The sequence below is a fragment of the Orussus abietinus genome, unplaced genomic scaffold (assembly GCF_000612105.2).
Source record: "Orussus abietinus isolate OABI.00-Male unplaced genomic scaffold, Oabi_2.0 scaffold19, whole genome shotgun sequence".
Taxonomy (NCBI): domain Eukaryota; kingdom Metazoa; phylum Arthropoda; class Insecta; order Hymenoptera; family Orussidae; genus Orussus; species Orussus abietinus.
Genome location: NW_019395981.1, coordinates 336,622 through 349,149, shown reverse-complemented (window position 1 = coordinate 349,149; position 12,528 = coordinate 336,622). Strand labels below are relative to the sequence as shown.

The following is a 12,528-nucleotide window of genomic DNA, read 5'->3' as shown; positions in this document are numbered from 1 at the left end:
ACGGGACTATACAGGACTATACGGTACTATACGGGACTATACGGGGCTATGCGGGACTATACGGGACTATACGGGACTATACGGGACTATACGGGACTATACGGGCACACTACGGGACTATACGGGACTATACGGGACTCGATAACGCTCAAAAACACTCGAAAAATGGTCGATAACGGTCGAAAACGCTCGATAACGCTAGTAGATAAATGTTAAAATCATACGCGAAGTCACTCGGCTCATATCCGCTGCTAGGGAGGATTTTTCGCTGCATTCGCGATCCCCTACCAGAAATTCGTTGCGCCGCCCTTGGGGGCAAAAAACAGTGAAAGCTGGCGTACGAAACCAGAGGGCAGCACAGGATGCGATCGCACGATCCTGCCCGTGAGCAATCTCCCAACTCATCTCTGATTTATGGTCTAAGCCCATACTGTTTTTCAGCAGGTGTATGTGCAATGAAGGGACAGATTTGTTTATAAATGTATTTACATTGATTACATTTGTGGTTTCATTGGACTCATTGTTAAGTCAGCACTGGCCAAAGATATAATTTTTCTGGAAATTCTATTGAAAAACCTAACTTTGGCGCTGAATTGCCAAATAAATATATAATTTAGCAGATACAAGGACTCTTTTTTTACAAAATCCATGAAGGTACCACCAGAAATATTAGCAAAATGGAACATGTCATTTCGCAACTTGAACGGGGAACTGTGGTTATTAAATTCTTCGCAAGGAAACGACCGGAGCGGAAAACCTTGATCGTGAAAAGGAGTACTCGGCAAATTATCTGGTCTAAAAGTGCTACAAGTCCTGTTGATGGGTTAAGTAAGTGTATTTATTATCCAAATTAATTTCCATGCTTCATAATACATTTGTTAATGTTATCGTTTACTAACATATTTCAGTTGAAATATCGGAGATCCGAGAGATAAGAATTGGAAAAGCCTCAAAAAATTTTGAGAAATGGTCAGCAGATGCAAACAAATTAGACGACTTAAGATGCTTTGTCATATATTATGGTTCTGAATTCCGTTTAAATTCTATTTCAGTATGTGGTAAGATTTCCTGTACATTTCTGAAGTACTTTTAAATGAATTTGGATCATTAATTTATTTGGATTTTTGTACAATAATTCTCTTTTCTAGCTTTTAGTGAAAGAGAATGCGACATGTGGGTGAATGGGTTACGATATTTGATTCGTGATACAATTGAGGCTCCTTATCATGTTCATGTCCAATGGTGGCTCAGAAAGGAATTTGACAATATGAAAAATGACGATGGGATGTGAGTGTTTATTGAATTCATAATTAATTTTTGTTTTCAAACAATCATTTTTAGGGTGTCATTGAAAGATATCAAGGCATTCTTGTCAAGGGTCAATTGTAAAATCTCTACCAATAAACTAAGACATATCTTTGAAGATGTAGATGTGAATGGTAAAAATGAATTGGAATTCAGTGACTTCATCATTCTCCACCGGGAGTTAATGTTGCAAAAAGATGTACGTTTTTGTTATCAGCATTTGCTACGTGTTGTGATTCAAATTAGAAATAATTTATTATTTCTTTTTAATCTAATTCGTATTTTCTAGATTGGTGTCGACTGGAGTGAATTCACTGAATATTTTGATTCACATAATACAATTACTCTTCAGAAATTTCAAAAATTTTTAGTAAATGAACAGGGAGACTCCTTAGCAAGTAACGAATTACATGTATTTCGTTATATTGGAGAATGTTTGTATGATTATCAAAAGGATACTCAGTATTATAACTTAACTTTATCCGAGTTTATCGATTTTTTATTTTCTAAGCAAAACGATATATGGGATAGTAAACACGATCAGGTGATTCAGGATATGACCAGGCCATTGTCACATTACTGGATTGCTTCATCACATAATACGTGAGTATTGTAGTTCATACAATACTTACAATTACAAATTGTTATTAATGAAAGATTTTACTTTTTAGATACTTGATGGGCGATCAAATTAGCAGTGAAAGTAATTGTCAAGCTTATGTTAGAGCATTACGATCTGGTTGCAGATGTATAGAACTTGATTGTTGGGATGGTCCTGATGGAACACCATTAATTTTTCATGGCCATACGTTGACAACTAAAATAAGATTTCTTGATGTAATCAAGACTATTAAAGAACACGCTTTTGCAACTTCTGAGTAAGTATGTTTAACATTGATCAGTTTTATTATTTTTATTTCCATCATCGGTTATTATACAGTTATTATAATGTTTAGCTATCCCGTGATACTGTCAATAGAAGATAATTGTACAGTATCTCAACAACGTAAGATGGCTGAAATGATGTTGGAAGTATTTGGTGAAATGTTATTAATTCAACCCATTGACAAACACGAGACCTGTTTACCCTCTCCATATGCATTGCGTAAGAGAATTATTTTAAAGCATAAAAAGTTACCGGAAGGCCTGGATGAGACATCCTTAATCGCACTACAAACTGATGATAGTAACTCGGTAAAGAATTCGAAACATACTATTAAAAATGGTACACTGTATCTAAAAGACCCTATTGAAGATGACTGGATTCCACATTTCTTTATATTAACTGAGGAAAATTTGTTGTATTCGGACACATTCGCAAGATTACGTGGAACGGATTCAGAGGATGACGATGAAGAAGTCAATCAAAAAATTTTTGATGTATGTATTTTTTTACCCTTCGCAATAATACAGGTGCTGGAATTTTATTAACTACTTCAAATTTGAATTCTAAGACCACACTCATGTCAGTATCTAGGATATTATGCCAATTTGGAATAAATAACAATGCTGAAAACTCTGAGAAAATTCAATTGAATCACATCACTGCAATTACTGATGGATAAGAAGTAATTCAAACGTGTACATGATTGTAAGAATTGTTCACTTTCCTTTATGTGCCTGTGCTTGCTGCAGCTACAAAACCACAAATGCATTTTACAGTTGTGTTAATTTTGCATCATTCTATATGAATGTCTTTTTGATCATGCATCTTTTTGAATGCAGTTTTCTGATTGGTAATTCTTGCTTATTATAGTGTATGCCTGTAACTAGAACATAATATCTGAAACTGTGATTTGTATAATTTCATACGAATTTTGGAATTGTCGTTTCTGTGTGTTTTTAAACACAATTGTTTTTTAATTATTTTGATTCTATTGTAATGAATATAATGAATATCATAGGATACTTCACTCAGTGATCTACATGTTGGGGAAAGTTGGTTCCATGGAAAACTCAAGGGCGGAAGAGAAGAAGCTGAGGAATTATTACAGAGATATTCGTACCTCGGTGATGGAATCTTTTTAGTACGAGAAAGTTGTACCTTCGTTGGAGATTATTGTCTTTCTTTCTTATGCAAAGGCAAAATAAATCATTGTCGTATTAAATTGAAACAGCAAATGGGAACTTTTAAATATCATATTATCGATAAAGTTCACTTCGACAGTTTGTATAGCCTTATATCCCATTATCGATGTCATCCGATTAGAACTCAGGTGTGTTCTCTTAATTGATTTCATATTTTCTTAATCTTTATAATATAACGATATGTAAATGAACGAATGTCTATCAATTAGGGGTTTTTAATTACATTACAAGCTCCTGTACCGCAACCACATGAACATGAGAAAAAGGAATGGTGGCACCCTGAGTGTAATCGATTATGTGCCGAAAATATGTTGAGAAATATTTCATCAGATGGAGCATTTTTAGTGAGACCCAGCGAAAAAAACGTTAATTCGTATGTCATCTCATTTAGGTAAGTCGTGAGAATATTTATTTTTAACCTAGCTGTTTTGTTTTTAACCTATAAATCTGTCACTTTTTACAGATCGGGTAAGAGTATTAAACACTGCAAAATTCAGTTCGAAGGGCGTTTGTACACTGTTGGATCTAGGGCATTTGAGAGCCTGGTTGAATTAATAGATTATTATAAACGAAATCCTTTTTACAAGCGAACGAAGCTGAGTCATCCGGTGTACCGTGATCAGTCTGGGAATGCTGATACAGTATGTATTTTCTTTCATTGATATTAGTAATTAATTGGCAAATAATCCACCATACCTGTTCATAATCCTGAACAGGTAACAGTGAAAGCTATATATGATTATAAAGCCAAAAGGGATGATGAATTAATTTTAGTAAAACACGCTATAGTAACAAATGTGAATCGTCACGATGGGGGATGGTGGAGAGGCGACTATGGAGGTAAAAAGCAATGCTGGTTTCCTGCTAATTACGTCGAGATTGTTGAACCTATCAGAAATCACGATTTCGTAAGTAATTGTTTATAGTTTTTACTTTGTCGATTACATAGACAGTGACGGTTAATTTTTAGTCTAATGTTTAAACAAATATTTCTGTCCTTAGCTTTCAAATTCCGCGATCCATGAAAATGCACGCGAGAAGGGCTCGTTAGATGTAGTCGGAATGACTGCTAAATTACTGACAGGAGAGAAAAACAATTTAGAATGGATTTTACGAATAGAAAATTCAATCGTAGGAGGTGCTTTAGACGCAGCTGCCTCTTCGAAGGATGTCGCTGTTGACTGGATGAATACCATCAACGAAACTGCGCAGAATGCTATTGCTAAGGTATGGCAATTTTTAGCAGATTGTTTTAAGTGTTCTGATATTATTTTGTTTGATTTGCAATGTAACGATTTTCATTTAATTTTTTAGGAGCACCAGAATAAGGAAAATGAACGAGTGTGGAAGGTAGCAAAGGAGATGTCTAATCTAGTTGTGTACTGTCGGACTGTCGTATTCAACGCGGAGAGGATTAAAGCCAAAGGTTTCATTTTTACCGAAATGAGCAGCTTCCCAGAGAATAAAGCAGAGAAAATAATGTGTCATCAGGAAAATAAATTATTTCTAAGGTATCATCAGGTAAAATCGTAAGCATAAATAAAAATAAAGTATACGTCGGAATGGTGTCTAAAAATAATTATTCTTAAATATTCTATATTTATAGATTCAAGTCAGCAGAGTCTATCCTAAAGGTCAGCGGATAGATTCCTCCAATTATAACCCAATGCCTATGTGGAATTCTGGTTGCCAAATGGTTGCATTGAATTACCAAACTGGTGATAAGCCAATGCAACTCAACCATGCCAAGTTCAGAGACAATGGCAATTGTGGATACATCTTAAAACCAGAGTTCATGTTCGATGACAATTTCTGCCCATATGATAAGAGTACATTGCGTGCTGTCGAGAAATATACGGTTAATTTACGTGTAATCGCAGCAAGATATTTAAGCAGACCGGGAAGGTGTATTTCTAATGCATTTGTCCAGGTTGAAGTTGTTGGAGCAGATTTTGATGCTGGATTAAAATTGACAACGAGACCTATTGGTAAATGCTTTTGGTATTCATTCACTTAAGTATTAAATACGTTCGAAAAGGTAATGGATCTTTTCATTTAATTTCACAGTTGATAATGGTCTGCACCCAACTTGGAACGAATCGTGTGAATTTTTGGTAGAAAATCCACACTTTGCCCTGCTTCGATTCGTTGTAGAAGACGAAGATATGTTTGGAGATACTAATTTCATTGGGCAAGCTACTTATCCAGTGTGTACTAATTCTTGCAATTTTTTCCCTGAAATTTTAATTGACTTGCTAATGTTACATCACAGATTTATTTCAGTTCCTCTGTTTACGAACTGGTTACAGGAGCGTTCATTTAAGAAACAGTTACAGCGAAGACATAGAACTCGCTTCACTTTTAGTACATATCAAAATGAAAAAAGCATCGGTAAGAAAAAATATTAGATGTATAAATTTGTTAAAAGCTAGAGACAAAAGGTCGCGTTAAATTGAAGTTGATATATTAACGTCTCATTAATATTTAATCTTTATATTTCTTTTCTTAAAGGAACCGAAACGAGGAAATGCATATGAGATCTGTGGAGAAGAAGAAGTAACTTAATAGGTTAAAATTAATAATTTATTATGTACTTACTCAAAACCAGTTTTGTCGAATGATTCCTGTATATCTGTTAAGCAACTTGTATCGTAGATTTGTATCCTTTTATACTTTACGTTTTATTGACAAATAATTTAAAGAAACGACGGTTCAATAAATATTGTATACAAATGATCAGGAGCGATCTCAGTGATATTTTATCTTTATTATAACCGCGTTTCCATGGTCGTGCGTTGGGACAAAGGAATAATTCCATACTTAGTCGAAACACGAACTCGGTTCCCTGGCATTACACTACTTTACCTTTTGATTTGAGTGCTGAATGTAAAAGAACAGTAGAAAGTATCAACGTTTCTTAACTGCGCTGAGACACGAATCCGGTCCTGGTTTTTGAAAAGAAAGCCTCTTCTACCTTATATTTCATCAGACATCTGAAACGAGCCCATCGGTCAAAGTTACTTCATAATTGTAGCATCGGCTACAAGAATTTACATTCTCCAATTCTTTTTTGCCAGAACATTACAACTCGCGTGTCGTATCTCGTTATATAGTACCTCCTACTCTCAGCCCCCCTCCTTTTTTTTTAACGATCATATTACTTTAAACAAGTCGTAATAAGGGAATAAATAATCTTTACGATCCTCGTAGGAACTGTTGAAATCTCCTTAACGTGACTTTTACGATATTCGAGAAACCGACGAGCTTAAGAAGGAAAACTAAATCATCCCCATTATTAGCCATTAGACATTAAAAACGAATCCCATTTATCAAGACGTATATTGGAGGAGGAGTATTAGTCCGAGAAGAGTAGTAAAAAAGCGGAGACTTGTACACCACTCGAATACCGGTTTTTAGGGGGTTTCAAAAAGAACATTCAGTCGCATAAATCATTAAACGTCCCAGACGATCCCAGTGGTTAAAGTTACCTCATTATGCAAGTATGATTGTTTTAAATAAAGGGTCTGTGCCTGTAATCGAGGGCCGGTAATTAGGAATTCCACGAAGGAGAATGTATCCTGGAAACGTGTTGGGCAGCCTGACAGAATTTACAACCGAATCGTTCAATCGGATGGAATTATAAATTGTTTCAAGAATGTAGAGAGGAATGTAAATTAAAATCATATACTGAATAATTAATTTTCAGCAGTTCTGTCTGGTCGAAAGGCGGCTTAGTTAATTCCTCCGAGAGTCGAAGAACTTGATGGAGCAATTTCGGAGGTTTTGCGTCATGGCGAGGAAAAGAGCTGGGTGGGCCATGTTGGGAGAAAAAAACAAGGCCGGCTCTCCTTGAACGGGAAACAGGTGCTCGAGACTAAACGGAAGTCGTGTTTCGCGTCATGATTTTAAGAGGAAGTTCACTCGTTATCCACGGGGTGACATCCGGTTCCGATTCTCCGACACCTCTGGCTTCCGAGAAAGGGGAAAAGCCGACATGCACAATTGCACAATGGACCACCTAAGGAGGGTCTACTTCAGGCAGGGTCTTTTTATGATATCGTATGACACTTAGAATAGGTACATTTGCATCGATCCGGTTTAAAATGTTTCCTAGAAGGTTTCGAGCTCGTATAAAAATTTTTTAACTCAACTTTTACCCGGCCCATAAAAGAGGCGGCGTCGCGGCTAAATAATGCAGACATTTTTAAGCGCAATACTTCTTAATATGCATCATCTGTAAGTGATGAAATTTCCGTTTATTTAAAACTTAGAGGGTAGGGTAACTCATAGCTTTTAGTATGAAAGTTTTATTATTTTGTCCTTTACGGCAGGATGTGCCTGCTTCGGTTAGAGTTACACGTCGAACTTTCGGACGAAGTTTCAGCGTTCAATTTTGGTTGACGTTACAGCGGAGATTACTCTATCCGCAGAGTTAAAAGACTATAAAGGTGCCCTACGGATATCAGTAGTTCATCCTATTCTTGCATAATTCTCGTTAAAGGGCGCGGAAAGTTCCGAAATTACCGAATGCTTCCCGAGGGACCGGAGGAGGCTTACTTCCGGAAAACTGATTGCATGGCAAATCATCCCTTGATCGGATTATTAAATATGATATTTCATTTTCAACGAGCGCCCGGTAAATTTCCATTGAAAATAGATATGCCAGGTCCTGAAAAGTGACGAATGCACTTTACATGCATTACATGCGGTACGTTACATACAGCCAGCCGCACTACGGAAGCCTCGTTGTAATGGATCGGACCTTCGTAATTGAAGGAAACTGATATAGGGTCGAGAGGGGTCGCTGCATGAATACGAATGGAATTGTAAGCCCCCGAAATAATCGATCGGGTCGCATTACATATGAAATTACAAGGGATTCGTTGATCGGCCCGCGAAAATGGGAAGTTGACCGACGAATCGAATATTTCCATTTTGAAATTCCACCGACCGCCCGCGAAGCCCTTTACTCGGGTTTCCACTTTTTAATTAAAAAACACGTTATTATTTGCCGGTCTTCGTAACTTTGTTCCTTTTTCGGAGTTCCAATTGACGGATCGCGGGGGAACAATTTTTTAATCTGCTACGTCACTGGGGCTTTCCAAGGTATACGTAAAGTCATCCGCGCAGAGCGCGGTGCAAATGAAATTCTACCCGATATGGGGTTACCAATCTATAACCTGTATACTTCCAGCCGAGTGGACTTGCAACGTTTCGGCAAGCTCTTTCGAAAGCGAAATTCGCTCGTTCTCGATCTCAGAAACTCTGGCCCCAAAATGGTCTTTATAAGTACTCTCAATCAACCTACAACCTACTAAGCGGCGTTCTCCAAAATGGCGGCCGAGGTCAATACACCGAGATAACTGAATAAAGTCAGCGAGGAGACTTCCGGCCCTAATTATGTAGATTGCAGATAAACGATCGATCGGATCGAAGCATAGGAAGATTCCATGAGCGCGGGCCGAAAAAGCGTCGAAGGATAGCAAACGGTATCAGGATTTCCAGAAATTAAACAGTTTTCGCTATTCAAAATCTGACGGTTAATTTTCTTACAACGTCGTCCTTCCTTCATGTCCACGTTATACATCATTTTGAGCCCCAGACTTCACTACATTTTCCGAACAACAATTACTACAAATATTATTTTTTATTTCCATTCTTATAGGTCGTCCAGGACATTCTCGAGTTTCAAGACTCTCGTCTCCGCCGTGGAAATGCATCGCGAATTTGCTTCCCTTTCATTTTCAACGAAACAGCCTAAGTAAACCAGCAATTAATATTTAAAAAACTGTTTAAATTGTTATCAAAATCTAGTGTCTGCGCTTTAAAATGGTGGGTGTACCCGGATGTAAGCAAAAGAGAAATACATTTGGGGACCAAAAGTCAAATTTTCAAGTGCAAAAACCGCAATACCTTCCTGGGGAGCCTCGTATCCTCGGAGTCCTCGTATCCAGGTGAACAGGCGATTCTTGGGGAATCGGGCCGGAATGGCCGCGTCTGGTTCGGTTTTCGTGAAAGCCTTGCGGTCGGTCCGCGACTCCTGTCACTCGAGCAGGCATCCACCCAGGGCTTCCGCGGCGTGCTCGTGGCGTCGCAACCCGAGGTGGCTACGGCCGTGGAATAAATTGAGAACCTGGAAAGGAGGGGCGCACACCTGTCTGAATCTCGGGTAACGAGCCAACAAAAACGTAAGGCCGCGCCGTCGACCCGAGGCGGCCGGGAACGGCAACCGGTTCGAGCCGATCCGAACCGTGCCGAATGGATCCGAAACGGCCGAGTCGCGCTCGGGTTGAGGGCGTCTTTTAGTCCACAACAGTCCACAAACTTGAAATAATCGATTTTTCAAGTAAAATTTCTCATAACATGATAATAGGTGTAACCTTAAAATATCATTCACGTGTTACGAAACAGAGTCGGTTTCGAAAATGCTCTTTTATTAAAAATGTTAAGGGCGTCTTCTAGTCCATAAACCTACAAAAATTCATTATCATGTGAAACCTCTCATAACATGGTAATAGGTGTAACGTTTGCATGTTACGAAATAGAGCCGACTCCAAAATTAAAAATATTAAGGGCGTCTTTTTGTGAATTTTTCATTTTTCCTCGAAATATCTCCGATCATTGTCCAGGGTAAATTTAGTAGAATCTAGAAACACGTGAGAACAAAGTCGACGGGAAGAGAGCGTGTAGTTTCATAGTAATTAATCCCCGAAGAGGAGCGGAAAAACGGACCCCTAGACTAGAAAAGCCCCTTAAGGCAAAGGGAGGGATTAAGCGGAAAGTAAAGCCAAAAGTAGCTCACGCGTCTAGCCGTGTCGAGACGACTTAATTTTACTTTTACCATTAACTTTGCCTTTAACTTTAGCCCATATTTAGCGCGGCCTACCCTTTGCCGGTTTTGACTGAACATCCTCCTGGCGTATCCTGACTGAAGATCCTCCAGAGCCGCGACCGTCGATGCTCCTGCAAATGCCGCATGGATCGGTTTATCGATTTACCTGCCGAATTTGACGCGTTTACGTAAAACCGTTGATACGTCCCGCCGATCACTTTTCGACCAATGCAATTAAGGGCTGCTAACCGAACGGTAATACACGAGAGTTCTCTAATCGCCCTGAGCGTAAACGCGGACGCAGACAGCTACGACTGGACCGGGTGTACCGATAATTGACCACCCATCAGCAAATGGCCATTGCCGGGCATTTCAAGTAGAGGACGGTCTCCAGTGGTTGATCGTCGAGCTCTCCTCTGCTAGACCAAGACGTTTCCAACTCGGCTCTGGGAAGCATTTTGTCAAGGATTAATTTTTATCTCCTACCCTTCCGAGTCGTTAAACCTGGCCTCGAGCGTCCACCGGGGATATCGGGCTAGTGAAGCATGCTCCGTTGATTTTAGTTAGCTTCCGATCGTAATCTCGACGTCACCCACGTTGGGGGGAACAACTCGCGTACAGGTGCTCGCATATCACCGTGCACGTACGCGCCGTAACTCCCAGGACGTGTGTAGTGGCTGTGAATATGGGCACTCGTTGCTGACCAGATCCCGGGATAAGGTGAGAGACGGTCCACGACGCCTACTCGGTCTGCTTCCTAAAAAATAAACGAAATGCAAGCGGAGTTGACATTTTAGGGCCGAAATGGAGCGACCGACTGGACGATCAGCTGATCTCTATGGCCATAAACGTGGATGGAGTCCGTTCCAAGATCCGGCTGCCGCCGTGTACCTAAATAAAAATAAAAGCCCCGGAATTTTTAATTTATTTCTACCTACACCTAAGTGGATTTTAAACACGTGGCTCGGTGGCCTGGAATTTTTGGAAATGCGCACGGAGATATGGATTTCCATCGAGTCCCTGCGAGCAACGGGGGTAATGGAAAAATATAAAGCCGGATAGGCGTTGGACATCGAATAAACCCGGCAGTATCATCGAGTGGAGTAAAATAAAAAATCGTAATAAAAGGAATTACACTCCGGAGCAGTCGTAAAATTTCATCGCTCAGGAGCCGTTTAATTTCCTTGAGAGCTTCGATCTCCCACCTTAGGGGAGCGTTAGGTGGCCGATTATTTAATAGAACCGATTGGCAAATATTTTCCTTTGTTCGAATACGAGGGAGACATTATTTCCTCGGTACTGTGACTTTCGAAAGAGGATCCCCTCGCACGTCGGTTGACTTATGCCGTGTTTTCTGTGGCCTCTTTTACATCGAACAGGACCCCAGCGTGTTACAGGAGACCGTCTGATATTACGTAATCGGACCCAAGAATGTCCTCTCTTCTCATTTTTCGCCTGCTGCGGTCATAAAAACGAAATGCCTACGGGTAATGTCGGCAACTCGACTTTCAGACTCGGCCATTGGAGCGTCTCTGGTCCGAAAACATTTCGAATTAACTTCGAAGGAACATATTCCCCGGGAAAAGTCGAAACGATTAACATGCGTCTCTTGAAACACGCTCGGACCCTCGGTTGTAATTTTAATGGCTTAAAACCTGTGAGTTTTAACTTCCAAGCCGGCCCAATAACACGCCAAGTAATCCATTTACAGGATAAAGATAATAGTTGATTTTACCAAATGCCCCGTCGCGGGCAAACAATTAAACATTCGGTCGAATTTACTTAATTTTATTGCCGAGGCTGCGATTCGCGAAAGTTAGGTCGAGCCTCGGGGGCGAACTCTAAGGGGAAACGCTCTTCCCCGACAGAAGTCGAGCGAAACGATTTTTCTACCCAGAATAACACCCGATCGAGCGAAACGGCACTTTTCAACAATTTTAATTACACGCTCATTCTCAATCCGCCTCGCTTCCATCGAGCCCCCGAACGCCCTGGAACTTACAATTAGTTGTTTCATGAACTGATACTTTTGCCGTAGAAGTTAACGCCGCCCAATAATTAAAGGGACTTTACATGCTTTGTTTCGACCGATCGCGCAATAAAATCCATTTAAACGATCTGCGCGGGATGCAGGACATTATTTATGCCCGGACTGTGTACGCGGGTACCGTTTATGCGAATTACAAAATTTATATAAAGTTATTTAAGACCGCTCGGGGTTTACCGCGGGATCTACCGAGGCGCTCTTACCCTAACCTCGCACAATGTACCGGCCAACTTTTCAAGTAGCTCACTTAGGGCGC

General features: G+C 39.9%; 1 protein-coding gene across 2 annotated transcripts; it reads left to right on the top strand.

Annotated features, from left to right (window-relative positions):
• The first annotated feature begins 438 nt into the window (after positions 1-438).
• Positions 439-6,129, top strand: LOC105699905 (1-phosphatidylinositol 4,5-bisphosphate phosphodiesterase gamma-1). Of its 2 annotated transcripts, XM_012425322.1 has the most exons (17): positions 439-828; positions 909-1,058; positions 1,149-1,287; positions 1,342-1,504; positions 1,595-1,908; positions 1,977-2,183; positions 2,262-2,685; positions 3,210-3,521; positions 3,603-3,784; positions 3,857-4,034; positions 4,110-4,301; positions 4,396-4,620; positions 4,708-4,914; positions 5,000-5,381; positions 5,461-5,600; positions 5,677-5,784; positions 5,905-6,129. In XM_012425322.1, exons 1-17 carry the CDS (start codon positions 678-680, stop codon positions 5,956-5,958), a joined length of 3,528 nt encoding a protein of 1,175 aa, XP_012280745.1. In that variant the 5' UTR covers positions 439-677; the 3' UTR covers positions 5,959-6,129. The 2 variants fall into 2 exon arrangements, with proteins under 2 accessions (XP_012280745.1, XP_012280746.1); XM_012425323.1 differs by lacking the exons at positions 5,461-5,600; positions 5,677-5,784; positions 5,905-6,129 and having other exon boundaries at positions 4,708-4,904; positions 5,000-5,177.
• The last annotated feature ends 6,399 nt before the right edge of the window (positions 6,130-12,528 follow it).

Coding starts and splice junctions, on each gene's coding strand:
- LOC105699905 (XM_012425322.1), top strand. CDS start 678: ATGGAACATGTCATTTCGCAACTTGAACGGGGAACTGTGGTTATTAAA. Junction 1,505..1,594: donor AGTTAATGTTGCAAAAAGAT/GTACGTTTTTGT, acceptor CGTATTTTCTAG/ATTGGTGTCGACTGGAGTGA. Junction 5,785..5,904: donor TCAAAATGAAAAAAGCATCG/GTAAGAAAAAAT, acceptor CTTTTCTTAAAG/GAACCGAAACGAGGAAATGC.